This window comes from Lichenostomus cassidix, chromosome 1Aa (assembly GCF_008360975.1).
Source record: "Lichenostomus cassidix isolate B80296 chromosome 1Aa, HeHo_3.0, whole genome shotgun sequence".
In the NCBI taxonomy this organism is placed as follows: Eukaryota; Metazoa; Chordata; class Aves; order Passeriformes; family Meliphagidae; genus Lichenostomus; species Lichenostomus cassidix.
The window spans coordinates 51,401,460-51,423,297 of NC_139480.1; the positions used below are offsets into that span (position 1 = coordinate 51,401,460).

General features: G+C 42.8%; 1 protein-coding gene across 1 annotated transcript in view; it reads left to right on the forward strand.

Moving 5' to 3' along the window:
* The first annotated feature begins 4,919 nt into the window (after nucleotides 1-4,919).
* Nucleotides 4,920-21,838, forward strand: part of NTF3 (neurotrophin 3) — a 47,140-nt gene continuing 30,221 nt past the window's right edge. The window contains exon 1 of the mRNA XM_085048936.1: nucleotides 4,920-5,272. Coding sequence (XP_084905062.1) covers nucleotides 5,255-5,272 — 18 coding nt within the window. The 5' untranslated portion in view covers nucleotides 4,920-5,254. The remainder of the gene's footprint in view (nucleotides 5,273-21,838) is intronic.

Below are 21,838 nucleotides of genomic sequence, written 5' to 3' on the forward strand. Positions count from 1 at the left end.
TATTAACTACAGGGGACGCAAGCCAGCGTGGAGAAATGTTCCCCTGACTTCAACAAGCTGACTTCTGCTGTTAAATACACCTTGCCAGCTCTACTTTGAACCAAGACTTTTTCTATTCCAGCAGACAAAAAGAAGAGCCCTCATTAAATTAGTTAATGCAAAACATCATTGCTCAGTTGCATTTCCATCATTACACCAAATTTCGTTGCTTCTTGAGAGTGAGTGAGCTTCTCTTTTCACAGAGTGTTTCACTATTCAACCTTTCTTGCTTTGCCTTGCCCTATTATCTATTTCCTCTGTTACTGACCATTGAGAAGGGCACCTCTGTTTGACAGGAGGACTAGGAATGTCAACAGGGAGGTCAGGACACATTTCCATATGTGGAACACGACTGGATGCATTGTATGGAACTGAGCCTTTTATTTCAGTGATGAGCAACCTGCTTGGATCTAACAGATGCCAAACCAGCAACGCTCTGAGCCCTTTCCATTTGGAACTGCTTGACTTAGTGGTAGTTACTTTTATGTTTATTCTGAAAAATATTCATTTGTTGTCTTTGCTTTCATTCTTTTTGACAAAATTCAGCTATTACAGTTCCACTGCACCCGAAAGATGCAGAAACATCAGTCCAGGAGGGAAAACCAGCACTGTGCTTTACCTCCCTCTGGGAAAATTTCCCCATGATAAAGCCATTTAGTATCCCACACCAAGTCATATGAATATGTAGTAGAAACTTCTTGAAGGGTATCACTGGGAAGTTTCCTTCCAAAACTATGCTGGAGTCCTGAGTAAAAGATGTTCCTGAAAAGATTTGCTTTCTGTGGTGGTGTAAGTCATGCAGTCATGGGAGAGAAGGGGGGAGAGGAACCACCCAGACCTTCCCTTGCCCTGTGCAGGGTCAGTTCCAGTCTCAGGAGTCCTGAGTGATTTCTTTACTCTGTTGGCATTTTTCATCATTTTTTAATCTACATGACACATTTAATCATAGCTTCTGTCATTTTCCAGGTCTTCCCTTACTCAAACATGGTCAGAGCTGGGTCCCTGCATGCCAGCTGACATCTTACCAAGTACTTTTTTGTATCTCTTTCTAAATTCCCAGTGTGGAATTTATCTTCTGCACAAAAGAATTATGCTATGACTCCAAAGCTCCTCTTCCTCCATCATTATAAACTGAAGGCACCTTTTCCCAGTTCTAGCATAAATAATGCAACCAAAATTCTTCATATGGTTTTGATTTTTTTTCCCTCTTAACATTTTTCTTACTGACAGTCACACAAGTTCTCTTCAATTAATTTGGAATCACAACAAATGAGTAGGGGTTCAAAGTATGCCTATAATTACAAGGAATAGATTTTGTTTCCCAAAATACTGCCTATCATCAACTAAACTTGTTTCTGAATTAGTCCTACAATAACGACCACCTCTGAAAAAAACGGATGCCATCAGAAAAGTAAATATGACATAAGTCCAAAATATTAGCCTAACTAATAAGTGAGGTTACACATTAGTATAGTGAAGAGATTTGTAATCATCCATGACTCGATTGCCAAACACAGCTATATATTGGCAGGTGTAAGTCCCTTTTTGTATATCACTGCAATATATAGCTTCATTTTGATAACGAAGTACAGATTCCTACATTTCTTTTGAAATGAAAAATACTTGTAAAACCCACAAAATTTTGGTCTGGATACTGCTGTGGTGCATGTGTAAAATATTTCACACAGGAAGGTCATTATAATTGTACTTACTAGATGCATTTTAATGCATCTAGATGCTATTTTAATTAATACAATCATTATAATCCCATTTATTCTCACTTTGCTAATTGTCTGTAAAGGAAATAGGTTTGAAGGCGATAAAAGCTGACTCTGTAAAATGGTACTATTGGTATTCTTAAAACAATATTTAAATAATGTTTAGATAAATTATTTCTATTCTTTTCCACTACCCTCTCCACCAAATAAAAACATAGTTGGATTCCTTATTACTTCTAACAAAATATTTGCAGCACATTTCAAGTAAAAAAAAAAATTTCTGGAGCTGTCAGACACTTTATTAAATTCTGGAAATTTGAACAAAAGTGATTTTAAAATTTGAAAGTTGAACAGCCTTCTGTACTGTAAATATTAGTCAAAAGGCTCAGAGCTAATCTTCTTCTTCAACTTCTTCTTCCTTGCTTTGATTCCAAAACTACCATCTTAAGAAGGGAGGACCATATGGCTGGAACATATTTCCATCCCAGGTAAGTGCATTTGTCAATGTATGTTAAACCAACCACCATGGGAACTGCCCAGACTTGGTGAGGCACATATGGTGTCCCTATAGTCCCTTTTTGGGATCTGTTTGGGATTTCAACCACAAAGTGGTGCTGTTGCAAAAGCTAAACATTAGGAAACAGGCTTCCTGCTTTTAGAATGACCCAAGGCATGCATTAAACCCAATAAAATTTTCATGCATTTGCATACTCACACGCATATCTTCCCTATAAATATTCAACTTTTTATCATCAAAAGAAATCACAGCAGTATCTGTTAATATGTAAAGAGAAATACATGTCTTCAAAGTATATAAAATATCCCATTTTGAAGTCTGGTCAAGTGCCTAATTAATCAGATCAATGTCTTGTAATTATCCCAATTAAAATCCCCAGAATTCAAAGATGACTTTCTCCAGCACGCTTTGAGCAATGTTTCAGATTCTTCAAGACAGAACAAGGCCTTGTTCAAAGTAACTTTTTTTTTTTTTTTGCCATGTCAGAACCTCAGATCCAAGGGCGACGGATAAAATAAAGTGACCATTTGGGAGCTGGATCGCTTCTCATAAAAAATTCAGAAACCTGTTTAAAGTGTAAAAGAAATCCACCTATGCTAAGGGTTAGCATGGGGGAAAAACCACCCCATCTGCAGAATAACAGATGGAGATGTAAAAATACCTAGAAAGAAGCAGCCTCAGAACAACAGAAACATCTGTAGGGGAAAGGTTGGAAAAGTTGAAGGACCAAACACGTCTCCATTTTCCCTGGCTGTGAAAACAGGCTGTCTACAATGCTTTTTGCAGTGCACACATATTTGGCAAGATTAAGGTGTCACATCTCAAATTACAAGGCTTCTGATTGCCCACAGACCCAGACACAGGGCAAAACCCCTCCACTCGTGCAAGCTCTGGGAGGTTTGCCTCCCATCAGAGGTAGGCAGCCTCTCTGCCCAGGGCTTTTGCTTCTAGACTTCTTATTTTGCTGGGTTTTTTTTTCCCTTTTTTTTTTTTTCCCCCTGCAAATGCGAAGTTCCCGGGCTAGGGTTGCCTTTGGATGCTTAACCCTTTGCCTACCTCCAGAGGAACGTTCGCCAGCCACGGGAGAGTTTTCTATTCCTAGCACTGTTTGTCTACTTCAGGAGATTAAAAGCTGAGTCACATTTTAGGCATTTCTCAGATCTGACTGCAGTGCCTGGGCTGGGTGGGGGACGCACGGGATTTAATTTGAGTTCCCTCCTCTTAGCTGAAAAAGCTCTAAATTGGATGGAAACAGTGTTCAGGCACAGGGTGAGACAAAAGCTATTGGAACCAGAGTTATTCAAGTTCGAGGGTGGTTTTTTTTTTTTTTTTGATTGGCAGAGCAGTGAGTTTCAGTAGAGAACTCTTAGGAGGCAGTGGTGGGAGATTACTTTTGTTCTCCATTTGGGCAAGAAGTGACTCAGGCAGACCTTATAAGACAGATACAAATTGTGGAATCCCCTAAACAGGACCATTTAAATTGCAGAATCCCTTAAATAGGACCATTTTATGCTTGAAAAAATTCAGATAAAGGACAACTGCAACTAATGACGCCATCTGTATTTCAATCTATGGTGGCAAATATTTCAATAAAACTGTGACAATTCTCTAGGTAGATTAAAATGCCTTAAAGGAGATGATACAAAGTTTTGACAGCAAGAGAGGGCTAATTATCTTTAAACAGGGCGGGGAAAGATAAAAAAGTCCCTGGTTAAATAGCAAAAGAAAAGACTTAATGAGCTAGTAAAAGAAGTATTCTTTAAGGAAACAATCTAGTGACCCTTAAGATTTAAAGTGTCACCTCGTATCTTATATGACCACGTTCTTATGGTTATGACTTGCTCAATTATGCTTGAATCAAACAGAAGAGAAAGATGACTTAAGCATGTAAATTTAGAGGGAGACTTAGAGGCATGCAGCTAAATTTATCAGCCATCTCTGCGAGCGATTTCTCTAAATAAAAAGTTTGGGAACCAGCCGCTGCTGGTTGCTGATGAACTTTCCATGTTTTTGGCCCTTGCCATCCTTAATGGACGAATCTGCGAGTCAAAACAGGAGGAATTGTACACAAATCCATCCTAAGGTCTGTTCTTAGCAGTGGATATTTCTCCCAGCACTTATTTTTTGTGTCATGGGGGGGCCTTCCTTGACAGAAACGCTGACCAAAGAAATAAATTTGTCAAAGATTTGCAAATAACAGGGGGAAAAAAAGAGAGAAAGAGAGAGAGAGAAGCCAGAGCAAGCAGGGGCTTATGGCATTGCAGTTCTGTGCCTCTATTTCACCTGTTTGACATGTCCTGTAATGACTTGTGAACAGGGGTAGGAATAGCAGCACATGCTGGCAGTGTGAGCAAAGTGTGTGCATGTGGGAGACAGAGGGAGCGTGGGGGACAGGGGGGCGGGAATGGGGGAGTGGATGGACCATTGGAGTGCAAACACACAGACATTCCTGCAATAAAATACTCGTCTGCTGAGAATCGCAGTCTGGAAGAGATGGTGGTGATTTAACAAAAGAATTCTCTAAAATGTTCCCTGGTGCTAATACTGTTCTTAATAATAGGAAGAGGTTTTGCCAGGAAGAGGAATAAAACCTTCTGCTGGATTTAAAAAAAAAAAAAAAAAAAAAAAGAAGAAAATAGGAACATGCAGGGGGGAAAATGACCTTTACGACAGTTTTGTCATTTTCAGAAAGATGCCTCATTCTCTGAATTTCCCCAGCCAGGCAAGGTTGTTATAAATGGTAGGTAGAGAGAGCAGAGTGTGGCAATAAAGGGGTTAATCCACGAGCACAGAGCCATCTGGCTGAGCTGGTTTGTTATAATCGAGCAGATTATGTTCACGGGACTCAGAGTTTAAGGCTCCTCTCCCATAGAGCAACTCTGCACAGCCCAAGCAGACCAACTTTGGGACTTTGAATGAACGTATTTACATCCACCTTTCTCTTCATGTCGACTTTTCTGGAAACATTCACACGGATGCCATGGTTACTCCTACCACGGTAAGGGAAATTTGACGTTTTCTAATAGGGTCCTAAGAGGGCGGGGAGGGGAGGGGGGGAGAGGGGTCCTTTAAAGAAGTATAATGGGGAGGAGGTGGGGGTCTTGTAAGCAGTAGATGTGTCCCAAATGTTGCCTTTCCCGTTGTGCCTACTCCTTCCCCCAGCCCTACTTGCCCTGTAGTTTGCCTCTCCTCCTGCTCCTCACGCTGTTGTTTGGATCCCCGGGAAGAAAACGGCGGAGGAGAAATACGAGGTGCTACAGGAATCTGATTTAAGAGGCAAAAGCAAAGGAGACTTCTTGTTTTGTTTTAAGAGGGAAACCAGCAAGTTCAGATATAACAAAAAGGGTTGAAAACCTTGACCGTGGATTGCAAGAACCAGCCTCAGCACACGTAGCGTGCTCGCCCTCCGGCAAAGTTAGAGCCCATGACAAGCAAAGCCAAAATTCCCAATTTCTAGACCTCGCCTGCCTCAGGTAACCAGCTTCACTGGAGCTTTCTTATTTTGTGTGTGTGCTACACACTGGAAACCCTATTCACGACCTTTGAATCAATCCTCATTCTCCTCAGACCCAAACACAAAATTCTCTGGGAAGAGCTGGAGATCAAAAGATTCCCTGCACATCTGTGTCTAGGTGAAAAAGATCCACTCTCTCTGTGCTGGAATGGCAGGGAAACTGTTCTTACGTTGCAGCTCCCAGCGTTTGGTGAATGCCTTCTAGGAATGCAGCACACATCTAATCAACAGAGATGCACATCTAGAGAGCAAAATAGAAAGCTGTTTCTCGTCTAAACAGCTGAAATGCAGCTTAAAGCGTCAGTTACTGGCGAGTCCTTATGGAGACACCAAACTGCTCTTAGCCAAGAGGGGAAAAAGTCCTTGAATGGTTTAGATAGTTTTCTGATCAGTTCTTAATCCTTCATTAAAATAAACGGGAAAGCTCTGCGCTGGTCCTATCTCTCAAACTATAAATATGCAGTATCTGGAGAGATGGATATTTTGGATTGAACAGGGCTGCTATGCGCACATTCTCTAGTTCCTATGTTGCAAAACCAGTTATTTAGAGATGACTCTGTGTGTGTGTGAGTGTAAGGGGGGTTGCTTCTCCCCCATCCCCCCTTTTTAAATAGCCAGGGATGTGTGTTATATGGTCCAGACGATTGTTATGAGCTACAACCTTTCAGAAAACACTCTTTGCTCTCAGGCTCGTGTGATTTGTTGCATGAGGAGTGCAAATGGTATGTGAAGTTTTGCCTTTGCGTTGTGCCTTCAGGAAAATATCCAGACAAGTAGGAGAGGCATCCTCAGGCGCAGAAATACCTGATATGTGCAAGCCTGCAAGTGGAGAAACAGCGCAGGGAGCACCCAGAAATGGGATGTGAGAAAAAGGGAAATCTAAAAGCAATAAAAAAGAAAAAGAAAAAAATGGAAAAAAAAAAAAAAAAGCCTTGCCAGACAAAAGCAGCAGAGAATGGAAGAGTTCAGCATGGTTCCAGCTGCTGGCAGTAAAAAAGACCAGTCTGAGCTACACGTGTCAGTACTAGGGGCTCTGTGTGTGAGCACTGCAGGGCGACAAAAACCAGGCATGATTACAGGTGGTGAACCCAAAACATGGGGGCAAGAAGAGGCACCAGCAGAGGCAGGAGGGAAGTGCTTTGTGTTGAAGGGTGCTATATGTTGAGGTATGCAAAACACGTAGGTTTAAGAGGTTTTGTTTGTATTGTTCTGCTGGGGGTTGGGGTGTTTTTCTTTTTTCAGGGAATGAAAAATGAAATGGTACATTTCATTTTTCATTCCATGAAAAGGCAGATAAAAACTGGAGGGAAGGTGTTATACAGCAGAAATAAAATGCTACGTGTTCGTTGTTGCGCACTGAGGTAACAAGGGCAGGTGAGGCACACAAAGGTGGTCAGCTTGAAAGGGAAAAAGAGGATCTCTGTGGGTGGCAGAAAGTTGAGGAGCTCAGAAGAGGAAGTAACACTCGAGAGAGATGGGTAAAGGTACAGGCTGGAGGCTGGGTGAGGATATGAAAGGGACATACAAGGCTGATGGGGTCTGCAAGGGGGAGGTTGGGTATGGAGTGGGAGTGGAGGGAGAAAGGTGAAAGCACAAAGGATGTCTGGAGGAGGAATTAAAATGTGAACTATTGGCTATTTGGAGAAAGGTATGGAAGATAATCAGCTACATGATGCTTGTGGGGGGCGTCAGAAGGAGACACCTTTGATTCTGTTAAGAAATAGATCCGAGGATGTGTTTACAAGGAAGGTATCAGAGTATGAAAGGCAAGGCTTGCATGGTGATGGAAGCATGTGCTGAGAGCAGGAATGCAGAGGGAAAAAACGAGCTGGATGGAGGCAGGGTGTGGTGAGGGGGAAAGGGTCCTATAAGCCTGGAAGGGGTAAGTGATTAGAGAGATTTCAGAGAAGGTTGGAAGCCAGCTGGAGTGTGCTGCCTGCTTGCAGGGGAGAGACAGGACTGGGGAAAAAGCCATGGGAAGGTGGTGTGAGGAAATTCAGGATGGTGGAAATCATGGGGGCAGGATGAGCCACGGCAAGCACATAAAGCCATGGCAGGTGTTGAGAAGCAGGAGAATGGGGAAAGAATAAGGAATGTTGGAGGCATGAGTGAGGATGAAATGAAGAGCTATGTTTTGTGTAAGGATGCTTAGGGAAGAGGTGGTTTGGAGGAGATACAGGGCAAAAGAGCAGAGAGTGAGGGGGAATTTGGGAGAGTGTTTCTTAGGAGGCAGAGAGGAAGTGGTGCAAAGGTGAAGTGGTTTGGTCAGCAGAACAGGCGATGCCTCTTTAGTGGGGAGTTGGAGTAAAACAGGGAAAGAGCAGGCAACGTGTTACAGGGGAAGCAGTTGGGGCAAGGAATGGCAAGTAAGGAATAGTGGGAAGACTGTGGGAGGAGGAGAACATACACAAACAAAAAGGAGCGATTTTCTGTTGCAACAGACGTAACAAATGTGTTTATATCTCTGTGGTAGGTACTGGCTGAGTGAAACAGCGAGAGGGAATGGAACAAATGTGCTGCTGGAGAAATGACTAAAGATATAAAGGGGTGGGAGGAGGAGGAATGGGAGGAAAAACTACCTGGAGGGCTGTATAAGCCACATGGCTGTACCAAGGTCAAAAGTAAAGTGTGAAGTGTGTGGGGAGGCAAGTGGAGTTGGGAGCTGTAGGGCATGAGGTGGAAGTGGATGGGAATGACAGTTCCTGTTACAAGGGGTGAGGAGCTCGGCGTGGGTTGACACATGGTGGTGTGGGAGCGAGGAAGGGACCTGTCAGGCTGTGCCTGCTCACTAGGGCTGTGCAAGGGAAGGGGAAAGGAGGGAAAAGTTGGGTCTGATCAGAGAGATTTGTGCACACAGCATGCTAGAAGGAAATGAGGGAAGTACAGGTGAGGATTGCAGACCTGGGTGTGGGGCTTGGGAGAAGGAAAACCACTTATGGGGGAAGGAAGAGTGATGAGGAGTGAGAAAAAGTTTATGACGGCTTAAGCCGTCTGTCGTTATCTGACTCTTAGTGTGAGCGAGGCTGCCTAAGTGTGCAAGGGGCCCTGTGTGCATGCAGTGCACCAGGAGAGCAGACTGGGAGTTCAGGGCAAGGGCAGAGCAGGCAGGAGGCACAGGTAAATCCATTTAGCCCTTGGTGATAGGTGCATGGAAACGGGATGCTGGTTCCGCATGAGGGCGAATATGTCATGGGACTGGCAGAGTTGCGTGTGATGAGGACAATCCAGCAAGAAGCTGAAATCCTTGAGGGGCCTGTAAGAGCCTTGGGTTGCTGTAAGGGATGGATTGCTGTGGGGAAATCCCAACCAGCCACCCTGGAGGCCGTGCTGGTGTGTAGGGTGGCTACCAGAGGCTGAGTGGAGCACCACGTGTCCACGGCGGTCACGGCTCGGCTCTCCATGTCGAAATCGCTTACGTAAGGGGTTACTGCACCAGGGGTGAGTTTCGTGAGTGCTGGGAAAGCAATGTTTGCGTTGAGAAGGAGGCAGGAAAGGATGATTAACAAGGAAGATGGCTTGGTGCGTGGGTAGCGATAGGACCCAACGTGCTCTGGATGTACCTGCCTTCCGTATGACTTGCACAGCAGGCAGCCTCTCCTCTAGAGATCTTTTGCAGACCTTTTCTGAAAAACTGAGAAATAATAATCTGAATAATCCTGAGAAAATCCTGGCAGGTCTAAGTATGATATTTAGACCAGCTTCATTCAGAAGCGTATCAATGCACCTTACTTTCACGCATTCCAACTTCTGAATACTGCTGCTGGCAGGGAGTTTTCTCAGGGACAGGTTTACAGGGTTCTTGGATGAACAACCATGGAGCTGAAGTACAGAGAAGGACTACAGATGTCAGTCAAAGGACAAAGGAAAGCACTGGCTTTCTCCGTGGCTTGAAGCAGTGCTGGAGTAATGTGCAGTTGGTTGAAGGTTGTGAATGTAGGATAAATCTTGGGTGTCACAGAGAAGCACTGGGAACTTATTTCCCTTCAAAATGATTGTGCTTATTGACAACAGATGTTCTTCAAATCTGGTCTAAAAACATCTTCAAATCATGTTCTTCAAATCTGGTCTAAAAACATCTTCAAAATTGAGTCTTCTACACTGGGTAGGAAAGTGCATGTTTCCATCCATAGCTGGTGAGAATGTGTGTAATCCTGTGGGACTTGCACTGGAAGAAGTCAGTCTGGTCACACAGAACCTCCAAGCTTAAAGGTTGAAGCCTCTGAGCCCAGACCCTACATAACATCAGCCCCATGGGTCATGGTTCTTAGATCCCTTTTCTGTTCATTGCAAGGACCAATTCCTGCTAAAATAAAAACAAGCAGCCTGTAGAATAATTGGCAATGGGTGTTCATGCAACCACAGGTTGAGTTGGGAACCAGCTGCCCTGTTTTTCACACATGTTTCCCACTGCAGAGTCCAGTTCAAGTTCTCTAGCTGGAGAATTTCTCCTGGCAGTGCTCACAGCTGGTTGCAATCTGCAGAAAGCACCTTTCTCCTCTGGTGGGAGTGAACTTCCAACCATGGCAGGCTGTGGGTGGAGGGGATGGTGAAGCAGTTGTCCATGAGGGGGAGATGCAGTCCCAGACACTGGGATTCAGCTGGGCTGAAACCACACACCATAGCCTGCTCAGCCCTCTGCCACCAGTGCTTCCCTGGCCTCTGACCACTGGGAAAATAAAAATCAAACAGTGGCATCAACCTGCCAGCTGGCAGAGAAAAGAGAAAGGGGTTGATGGGTTGCTGCAGGAAGTATCAAAGCAGGAGTGAACGAGCTGTGCTCAGTGCAGGGAATGTGGGGCATTTGAGCCTTTCTGGACTCCTTTGCAGCCACGACACAGCCAGGGAACTCTGCTTGCAAGGGGCTGGAGCATTTGGGTGTCCATGCAGATGTTTGCTGGCCACGTGTGTGTCTCCTGGTGGTGTCCAGTGGAACGGGGAGTGGCGTGGGTGGGGATGACAGAGGGGGATGGCAGCTGTTTCTGCGTGGGAGACTCTTGGTGCATCTGTCAGGGGGGATGCTGGGAGCAGGCGCTTTCGGAGGGGACAGATGAGATGTGCGTGTCAGGAGAGGAGAGCTAAGGGTGGATGTGGAGTGGTTTCCAGGTTGTGAAATGAGTGCTAGAGGGAATAAACACAGCAGTGTTCCTGATGGTATCATGAGCCTGAAGTCCACAGGGGAAGGAGAGTCCTCTGCAGGACTCTCTTCAAGGGAGATTATACTTCCCAAGGAATTCAAAGGAAAACCTCACCCAGGCATCCAGTCCAGTTCAGATTGCAACCCACAGGGTAAGATTTGCAGTGCTCCTCCAGCATTTCCTGTGCTTCCACTGTGCACGTGGCCAGCCCATAATGGAACCACAGCAATAAATGTGCTTCTTCTCAGTTGCTCTTTCACACCTTCCAGCAATAAATTCCTCTATTCTGAGTTTGACCCTGGTATAGATTTTACACATTTTATCTTACATTGGCTGAGTTAGCATATGAGAATCTAGTTAATTCAAAAATGCCTATTTCTAGGCAATGCCCTACAAAAAATTCACCCACATTTGCCAAAAGTCTAAATTGATATACTCAGAGGACACTGGCAGTGAACTGTTGAGTTGCTGTAGGGAGAAGTACTTTGTACTCTGCATGAATTCAGGTTGGGAGTGTGAAATTTAAGCCCTACCACTCCTGAAAAGCTCTGTGGTTAGACAAGTTCAAAGACAGCATCCTCTCCTGTGACTTCTGCCTCACCCAGGAGATGGACACACTTGCAAGGACAAAATCAGCTTCTGCCCCCTCAAGAGATGGGTTTTGGGAAGTATTTGGTTTCTGCTCCAAACCAAGATCAGATATTATGGCCTTTAGGCATCAAATACAGACCTCATAAACCTGATGGAGACAAAACCACAGTTGTTAAGAGGGACACATCATTTCATGTGCTGAGGAGTCTTTCCTGGGTTTGTCCTTTCAAAAGTTAGAAGATATTCACCCACTTCAATGTTTTCAGCTCCTGTGAGAGGTAAAACTAGTTCCTCCATTCATTTCTCAAACAATTTGCACAGTCAGATTTTAAAGCACTGACTTTCCAAATGGATTATGCAGAGAACTCTATCACCAAAAAAAAAAATCTTCTTGAAAGGATGGTTTTTATTTGCTGTTTATCCATATTTGCATGTTATCCCATTTAGATCCCCTAACATCTTGAGCAACTTTCCTCCTTTGTTACTGTTTACTAAATATATCCCTCACATCTTTGACTTAAGCTGTCCTTTGTTTAAGCCCATTCTTTTCTTACAGAGTTAATATGATTTTTTTTCCTGTAAGCTTTTTCTTCTATCTTTTTCTTCTATTTTTTAATCATGTTTTTTCAATTTTCTGACTTCCCTCAATTTCACCCACAACTTTGTGGCACCAGAGCATTCAGGAATAAAAGTGATGTTCCAAAACCAGAAGACCTCTTTCATCCATTTGTCTGCCTTCTGTAATTGCACTGACTTTTTGCACTCTCTATTTTTCGCTTTTGTGTCTCCCTTCTACTGTAAAAGAACTTCTATCTAATAAGTCCAGCACTACTTCCTTATTTTAATCATGGCTAGCTGATTTTCAATATTATACCTTTCCAGCTTCCTCCCTAACATTTAACACAATTGCTCTGAATTGATTTTTCCTAGACATATTATCTTTGGCTTTTCTCCTCTCAAGTTCTTATTTTCTGCCCATTTTTCTGACAAATCTCTGTCCTTCTATGTAGTATTTTTTTTCTATCCTTTGCATTCTCTCTATCCATCTACAGCCCATTCCTTCTCCCCTTTCATTTTTCTTCAGCTTTACTCTTTAACACTTTCAGAAAGAAATTATTTTTGAAGTTCCTTCCAACCCAAACCATTCCACATTTCTATGATTTTTTTTTCAGGATAAAACTCTTTCTGAGAGAGATGGCAACCATCTCATCACATAGGGACACCTTTAGGAAATAGTGCCTTAATATGCCTCTTTTTCCTAGATGGGCTCTAGATGGTCTCAGAACAAAGTGTTGAATCAATTTATTAATACAAAAGGTATTCATTAATCCATCTGGGCACAGACTTTTTTTCTGCTCAGAGAAAATGTCTGTGTTCAAACTGCCTTTTTAAGTTTGAAACACTCAGGAAATATGTTTAGTTGTTTTGTTGAAAGACAAACCATCAGAAGCTCTGAGAAAAGAAAAAGCAATCTAAATACTATTGCAAGATGAATTTGGGACGGAGTTTTCATTGTTGTTGTTGTTTTACCAGAGCAAAACAAAAATAAATGAAAGCTTCATGGAGTTAAATCTTGCCCTGAGAAGCTAAAGCTGCATTTCACATCTGCTAGGGTAGGGAGTGATGTCCCTTGGAAAAGTTTGCGTTTGGGAGAAACAGATATGTTTTTAAAGTCCAGTGATTTTTATTTTTCCTGTCTTTCCTCTACTAGGAAATCTTCTTGTCAATTTTTTTTTTTTGGTCACAATTTTTTTTTTTTGTTGCTCTCATTTGCCTCATTCCCCTAAAATAAAAGCTGATGAATTTTCAGTGCTAGCTACTTTTTTAACCACTCTGGTTTAGACTGTGCCTTTCCTGACTCTGATTTGACAGCAGCACTTCCATTGATCCCAAAGCATTTCTGATTTACACAGGATCAGGGCCAAGAAGGAAACCCACCTGACTGCAGGTCAGATTCTGCTCTCAGTTGCACCCTTACTAAAATCAGTGAGACTGGAACTTTGAATTTGCCTCTTAGGGTTTGTTTCCTGGGATTTTTTTAAACCATGAATGCACATCCAAAGCCTTTTTGTATGCTGAGCCATAGAAATCAGAGAAGCAGAGAGAACATGCCTATATTAGATAAGAAGTATTTTGATTGGGAAAATTGCAACAAATCTCTTTTTTTCTCGGTTGGAATTTGTCAGTTCCTCAGAAACGAAATTCCCCTGCTTGTTCTAATAAATTTCAATTAGGTCTCTGTGGACACCAAAGTTTAAAAACCTTTCAGGCTTTTCTCTTGATCAAAACCCTGTGTCCTTGTTGACCCATCCACCAGCCAGCCATCCCCAGAGCAGAGAAGTGGCACTTGGAGCTTCAGGGAAAAAGCCAAGGAAGCCCAGGAACCTGGAGAAATCAAGGGCATGATGCTTTTGCCTCATTTGGGACATGGCACTTGGGAGGCAAAGTGAAATTCCTCAGTACTGGAGAATTAAACCCAACAAAATCTCCCTCCAGTACAGTCCAATATCTCCTAATATGGTCTGTGTCTTTCAGATCCCAGCCAGCCAGATAGAATATTCTTCAAAGCTCTGTCATGTCTAATTTTAAATTAATCAAGTGACTGGGCTTCCACCACTCCACTTAAAATTTTCATCCCATCCCCCGTCCAACTTGAGTGCCATTCATTACTACAGGACTGAGTGCTTTCCCATGGACAAGTGGTTAGCAACAACACAGCCCTGGGTGGCAGCAGGACAGCTGGCAAGAGACCATTTTAGACGAGTGGTTTGGTTTCAATTTTATTTTTTCTTTAGTTAAATTCTAGCGGTTACCTTTTTGAGACAGCATTGTTTGAGGCAGAAGTGAAAATAAAAGGCATCATTGTGGAAAGTAACAGAAATATTTTAGTGAATAACCTGTTCTTGGAGAAGAGCTTTTTCAAAAGAAATGTTGCACTGGTGAGGTCACACCTCAGATCCTGTGTCCAGTTCTGGAACCTCACTGCAAGATGGGCATGGAGGGGGTGGAGAGTGTCCAGGGAAGGGAACAGAGCTGGGAAGGGTCTGGAGAGCCAGGAGCAGCTGAGGGAGCTGGGAAAGGAGCTCAGCCTGGAGCAAAGGGGGATTAGGAGATCAGGACCTTCTGGCTCTGCACAACTCCTGACAGGAGGGGACAGCCAGGGCAGGTTGAGCTCTGCTCCCAGGGAACAGGGACAAGACAAGAGGAAATGGCCTCAAACTGTGCCAGGAGGGTTCAGGTTGGATTTCTGGGAGAATTTCTTCATGGAAAGAGTGGTCAGGCACTGGAAGGGGCTGCCCAAGGGAATGGTGAGTCCCCATCCCTGGAGGTGCCCAAGGCACTGCTGGATGTGGCACTCAGTGCTCTGGGCTGGGTGACAAGGAGAGGTCAGTCACAGGTTGGACTCAATGCACTTGGAGGGTTTTTCCAGTCTCAGTTATTCTGTGGTTCTGTGAAAAGCTCAGCACCATCTCCCAAAGGTATCTGGTGTGTCTGTAGCCTGGCAGAAGCCTGGGCAGAGCTCCAGAAGGCAAAGCCACACAAATTAACATGGCTGCACCTTCCCTCATGGAGAGCCTCCAGACCCTCCGACCTACTGGAAAAAACTGCACTAGGATAATTCACCTTATTTTTGCTTGGAGGGCATTGCAAAGCTCTCCAGGGACAAATCCCCCAAAGACACCCTCTGGGCTGGTGTTGAGACAGGGACACCTTCCACTATCCCAGGCTGCTCAGAGCTCCATCTAACCTGGCCTTGGACACTGCCAGGGATGGAGCAGCCATAGCTTCTCTGGGCAACCTGGGCCAGGGCCTCACCACCCTCACAGGGAAGAATTTCTTCCCAATATCTAACCTAAATTTCCCTTTTCAGCGTGAAGCCATTCCCCCTTGTCCTGTCACTCCAGTTCCTGATGAAAAGTCCCTCTCCAGCTTCCCTGTAGCCCCTTCAGATCCCAGGAGGTGCTATGAGATCTCCACACCCTTCTCCTCCCCAGGCTGCTCTGGCTCCAGCCCCAGATTTCCCAGCCTTTCTCCACCAGAGAGGTGCTCCAGTGCCATGATCAACTTCATGGCCTCCTCTGCACTTTCTCCAACAGTTCCACATCCTTCTCTTGCTGGGGGGTACCAGAACTGGATGCAGTATTCCAGGTGGGGTCTCACCAGAGCAGAGCACACATGGGCACCACAACCTTCCTTCAGCCAGGTCTATAAATCCGATTATTTTAATTTTTATTCATAAATACCTTAATTTTTTACAGCTATTTAGGGAGAATTGTTTATTCTAATTGTTTTCTGAATTTTCTCCTGATTAAGTGATATTTTTTTAGCAACACATGGAAACTTACAGACTACAAAGTAGCATCCAAAATTATTTCCTGGTTACCTGGCAGATTTCCACTGATGGATTTCACTCAGGTTTTTTTCCATCTTTTCCCATCCATCAGCTTCTATTTTCCTCCTGCTGAATTTTCTTGAACAGCCAGTTGCTAGCTCTGGAGATAACTAACTTAACAGAGGCCAAATTCTGACCCCACTTACATGGGAGAAACCTAATGGCCCCCTGGGGAATAGGTTCATCTTGAGGCAGTGAAAATTTAGACCAGAGTCAAGACCTGAGATCTCAACAGAGAAACTATTGCCAATAGCCAGCGAACTGAGAGTGGATGTTTCTGCACAAAAAAAAAAAAAAAATTCTTAATGTAGAAACAGTTTTCCAAATTTGAACCAGCAAAGCTTTCTCTGAAATTCTGCTCTGATCTGTCAAACATTATCTACTCACAGCCTGATACTGCTCTTGTTTGTTTGTTTGCTTCCTTGCTTGTTTTCTCCTTTCTTTTTGCGAGAAGGTTTTGGTGAGGTGACTCCAGCTCTTTTGATTTTTCCATTCATGAAATTCTCATCCAGATGAATTATGTCAGACCAAATCTGAGCAATGAAACCCAGCATCCTACCTTTGATCTGAGGCAAAGAATTGTAGGTGCCATGGCCAGCCTTCTGCAGGAATGTTGTCCAGAGCAAAGGACTTGAAAAGAACCTCAAAGATACTTCTAAAAGCCATAAAATGTTTTAGCAATTTTGCATTTTCCTCCCTTTTTCTTACTGAAAAGGAACAGATGGGAACAGAAGTAAACTCTGTCATCTGGAAAGACTGAAAGATCAGTATGAAAAGAGCCAGGTGTCAAGTTTGTTCATCACCAGCCTAGCTTTGTCAATTATCAACATCAAAACCTTGTCTCAACAAGGGCTGAATTACACTAAAGATAAATGATTTTGCAAAGCCATTTGCTTCAGTATATTTTTGTCACCTAATTGTTCAACTATCTTGAAAACTAAAGTTCTGAACAGAAATAGGAAAGAAATCAATTTAAATTTTTAGTTCTTATGTCACAGGATATTGTCTGCCTTGGTCTTTCCCACCCTACATTGAACATTGCAGTCTGGATTCCACTTAAAGTCCATTAGCTCTGTCATCACCTTTTACTATTATGCTTAATTGAATTTATTTATAGGTAATTTGCACCTTGTTCATATAACAGTTTGAAATGGCAATGTAGCACCTGTAAATTTTGAGTGAGAAAACAGAAGCACAAAAATCATTACAGTGCTGTTCAGTCTCTGGAAAATGTCTGAATCACTGACTTTTTTGCTTTAACTATTGGCAATTATGTGTGTAAATGTAATTATATATGTGTATTATAGATAAATATGTGTACACACATATATATATGTGCATATATGTATGTGCATTAACCGTACACAGAAAAAAACTGAAGATGTCTTGTTCTTTGAGTAGGTTTTCTATTTTTTAATTTTGTTTTATTTGCATTTCATTTCTGAGATTTCACACCACCTTTGGTTTTAATCTTCTTATTACGTAAGTGAGTATTCTTGCTTTACACTTTCTACTGAAGGATGTTTGAGCAAATAATTTAACTTCTGCATGCTAATGATACTGATACCACAGAGCCCCAGAAATACAAATAAGGAACCTGGAGTGACAAGACAAGGAGCAATGGCTTCACACTGACAGAGAGCAGGGTTACACTGGATATTGGGAAGAAATTCTTCCCTGGAAAGGTGCTAAGGCCCTGGCACAGGGTGCCCAGAGCAGCTGTGGCTGCCCCTGGATCCCTGGAATTGTTCCAGGCCAGGTTGGATGGAGCTCTGAGCAACCTGGGATAGTGGAAAGGCGTGCCTGCCCATGGCAGTGGAGCTGGAAAAAGTATTTTTTTAAGGTCTCTTCCAACCCACCCCCTGATATGTTTCTGTGACTCTCACACATATCTATAAAGTTATCCAACAGTTCAATATTTCATTTCTTCAACCATGCACACATGCTGAGTTTCTTGGTAAATACCCTCAGTCCTCTTTTGCCATCTTTTGCAGAATAATTTTGCTTTTCTTTTGCAAAACAAGTCTTTCCAAAAGCTGGAGCTGCATAAATGGGTACTGTTTTTCCATGCATAATGCAATCCTTGGTGCTTCTTTTACAAGTTGGCTCTGATTGCCTTTTGTCAAATTTTGCCTGTAGTCCTCAATTATCTCCTGTGTCTGCATATTCCTATGGGTTTGTGGTTTGGTAACCCAGTCAGCTGTGGCTGTCTTCTGCTTTTCCTCCAAAACATGCTATTTGTTTTGTTTCTGCTGTGCAACCTGGCAACTTTTTGCTTTTTTTCCCCCTGTAAACATATATCAGGAGTTTGTAATACTTTTTTCATCAGTTTGATGCCTCTGTGCCCCAGCACCACCTGACTAGATAAGGTCCACAAGCTCTCCTGCAATTTCCTGAAAAAGACTCAAATGTGCTGTGTAACAAAAGGTTTCTCCCAATTATTTTACCTTTATCTTATGCTGATACCTTTCAAAATTTCTTTGCCACTGTCTGGCTCTTCTTCTCCTAATACCATGGTAATGAAGTAAATCTATGACCTCTGACCAAGCCCCCAAGACATAAAAGACACAATTACTGCTGCTTGTGTCCTTTTTTTAATGCATTCCTTATTTTTCTGAGAAGGCAAATTCTTGTTTGAATCCCTTCTGTTTGACTTCAGGAAAGATTAGGGTCTTTGAGGACCTTTGGCATCTCTATTTTCTCATCATCGTCATTTTTCTCTTCATGCTTTGCACATGATCTTCTTTTTCTCATTTTTCTCCTACAATGCACTGTGCCTCTGTGATGGTTAGACAGAACTCAGGCAAAGAAAAAAAAAAAGGAATTAAGGGAAAAGGCATCACTGCATTCCTCTCTCAAAAAGACAGAAATTGAAACCATCTTTAATGGTTAAAATCAAGGTGGTTTTTTTTTTTTTAAGTTCCTAAGAGGCACAGAAAAAGAATTGCTTTATCAGACTTCTGCACTGCATCTCCATCTACTTAATCAGATGATGATGATTTACCAGTTTTGTTTACTTGCCTTCCCATTGCCTGAAAGACTTTTAGTGACTCTGACCCTTGCTGTGTTCCCTCCTAGATGTTTGTCCAGATTTAGTGCAATGGTTGTGTTTTCACCTCAGAATTACTTCTCTGCCATCAAAATTGTGTTACATTTCTTCAACATTCTTTCTTTTGCTCTTAGAAATATCTAATTTCCTTGCAATAGAAGTTTTTATGCATGTAAAAAACAATAATAAAAAAACCCCAATAGTAAAGAAATCCCAAACTTTAATCTTACACCCTAAAATGTCAATTGATAGCAAGCTATAAATTTGCCTGCAATGTGTGCATAATGTGATTCTAGCATAGAAGTGTCTGGATTTGAGTTTAACACAAATTATTTTCCAAGTAACTGTGACTAAAATTAGCTTTGTATTGGCAGCTACATTAATACAATGAGCACATGAATACAATGAATAAAATGAATACAACAGTCCCTGAGACTGGAGAAAACTGGGACCAAAGCTTTCAGGCTCTTTCACCCACAACAAGCTGGAACTTGCACTCACACAGAGCTTTAAGTGAGTAAATTCCTTTTATCACCTGGTTGTAGAAGGGTGTGCATCTGAAAAATGCAGCCCTCCTCACTGGGCATGGCTATGTGGGGCTTGTTTCCCAAAGAAAAGGGTCCTGCCTTTTTATTGGGTGAGAACCTTCAAGTCATGCACTCAAAAAAACCCAGTTGACAGACAGCTTGTGCTCACCACAGAAAAATCCCTTAAAATTCTTTTAAAAGATGTGGATCAGCTTCACCACATGTGTTTAAATTGTCAGGTTCTGCTCGTATCAGCTCACTGGGATATGTGTTTTCATTCTGAACCCTCGCACTGGAAATGTCTCGGGGTGGGAATTTGTCAGGCAGTGGTCAAATAAAGAATTCACACCCAAACCAGTTTGAGTGAATGCTTTAAGGAAGATTCCTTGGGCTGTAATTAGTAATGCATTGCTAGAACCCAGGTACTGCACATTTAAATACTCGTCCACCGGCTCTTATTAGTAACACATTGCTAAAACCCAGCACAGCCCTCTGACATCCATTCAGCTGTTTATTCACTCACTCACTCATTCTTGTTTCTTTTGTTTTGGGGAGATATTTGATTTCTTCATACTCTTTCAGTTATATGCTCAGCTCTTGGGGTATAACCCAACTCCCTCAGATGAACAGAGCATTTGTAAGTGATTTCAGTTGAACCAAACTTCATTTCTCATGGATCAGGTGCAAAGCTGTCTTTGGCCTCTGTCTCTAAAGCACCACAAAGTACATTTTGTGGACTCATTGATACAAACCACCTTTCTATTTATACATAAAAATGCTTTTCACGTTGACCTATGTAGTCTCAGTTTATAGGCGATGCACCTGCTTAAAGAAAAAAATAAAAACATTATTAAGTACCGTTTGAGAGAGCAGAAACATTTTGCCATTAACAGAAAAAAATAAAGCAGAAAATAATTTTTCCAGTGCTCATTCTGCCTCTGTAGTTTGCCTTCCATAATTGCTCCTTCAACCTCTTGCACTTTTAAAGGAATTTTGGACTTTGAGATGAGGGTGGTTATTGTAAATTTGTAAAAAAAATGCATCTGTATGGGACTTCTTGAAAGTGGAATATCTTGGAGATGATGGGACAAACCCATTCCATACATTTATCAGTAGAGTTTGATATTTTGGCATGTACAGCCAAGCAAGGAATAAGGTGATCAGGAAGCACCAAAAGGGTAAGGAGGCAGAGCTGTTCCCCTTTTCCAAGAGGAGACCCTGCATATCCTTGGGGATGCAGGAATCTCTGCTGGCAGCAGCTGGTAGGATCTCAAAGCAGAGGGAAAGGAAGGTGAAGCGTTGCCAAAACAGGCTCCAAAGTGTCTTGCTGTGACTCTGACCAAGTGCTTACAACAAACTGTCCAGGAAAAAGTCCCAGCTCAGAAAAAGCAGTCGCTTCTTGGAAGTTTTTTGGCATGTCTGCCTGAATAACAAACACACTGGGGTGGTGGCAGGGCTGCCATAATTCACTTAAAACTAGTTCTCAAAGGCTCAAGTTCACCCTCACAGAGACCAAGTTTCGAGCTCTTCTGCCACTTAGGGCCTGTTTTGCCAAGAGCCCAGCCTGAGCCCAGCCTCCTCCCTAGTTTTGTGACAGAGAGAGCTTCAGACAGAAGGAAAAAGGGGAATTCACTGAATATTTTAATATTTTTGACATATTCATTTGGTTCCCCACACCTTAATGCTCTGCATTGATCCAGTGATATCTGGGCCATGTGTGGTGGTGCCAGCAGTTCCAAATTTGTGCAAATACCCCTGAAACATGGCTTGTTATGCACAGCTTGGCAGTTCAGTGTAGAGAGTCTGCCAAAAGGAGACAGGAGCCTTATCAGAAGGAGACAGGAAATTCTCAAGCAAATTTGGGAGTTGACTTTTGAGTTAGGAGTGTTGACAGGCGCAGATCCCTCTGTCTGGCAATTATCAATTCTTCCTCTTATAACTACAGGGAAAATCCAAGTGCCTCAGATTTTCACTGGGCAGAAAGTGTGTCCAAGACCTGCTCCTCCAGAGCCATTCTACTTCTGTAGTTCTGGTTCTGACTTTGGTCCAAAAGGGCAAGGGTAACATTTCCTTTTTGCTTTTGCTGCTCGTGAAAGATTTCCACCGACCACAGAAGAAGTTTCTAAGCCTATCTGACAAAACATGAATATGAATTCAACATTTAATCTGGATTAAAAAACCCTGCCTAGGAACTGTGAGGGGTGCTGCTGCAAGGCAGCAGGTTGGTTTCCCTGTCAGGTGTGTGTGATTTTTTATTTCTTTTTTTCAGGCATGCATCACTCAGCTCTGCCAAATATCTACATAGCTGTGATCAGCTCTAGCCATGAGGATGTTCATGTCTTTGTTTTAGCATCC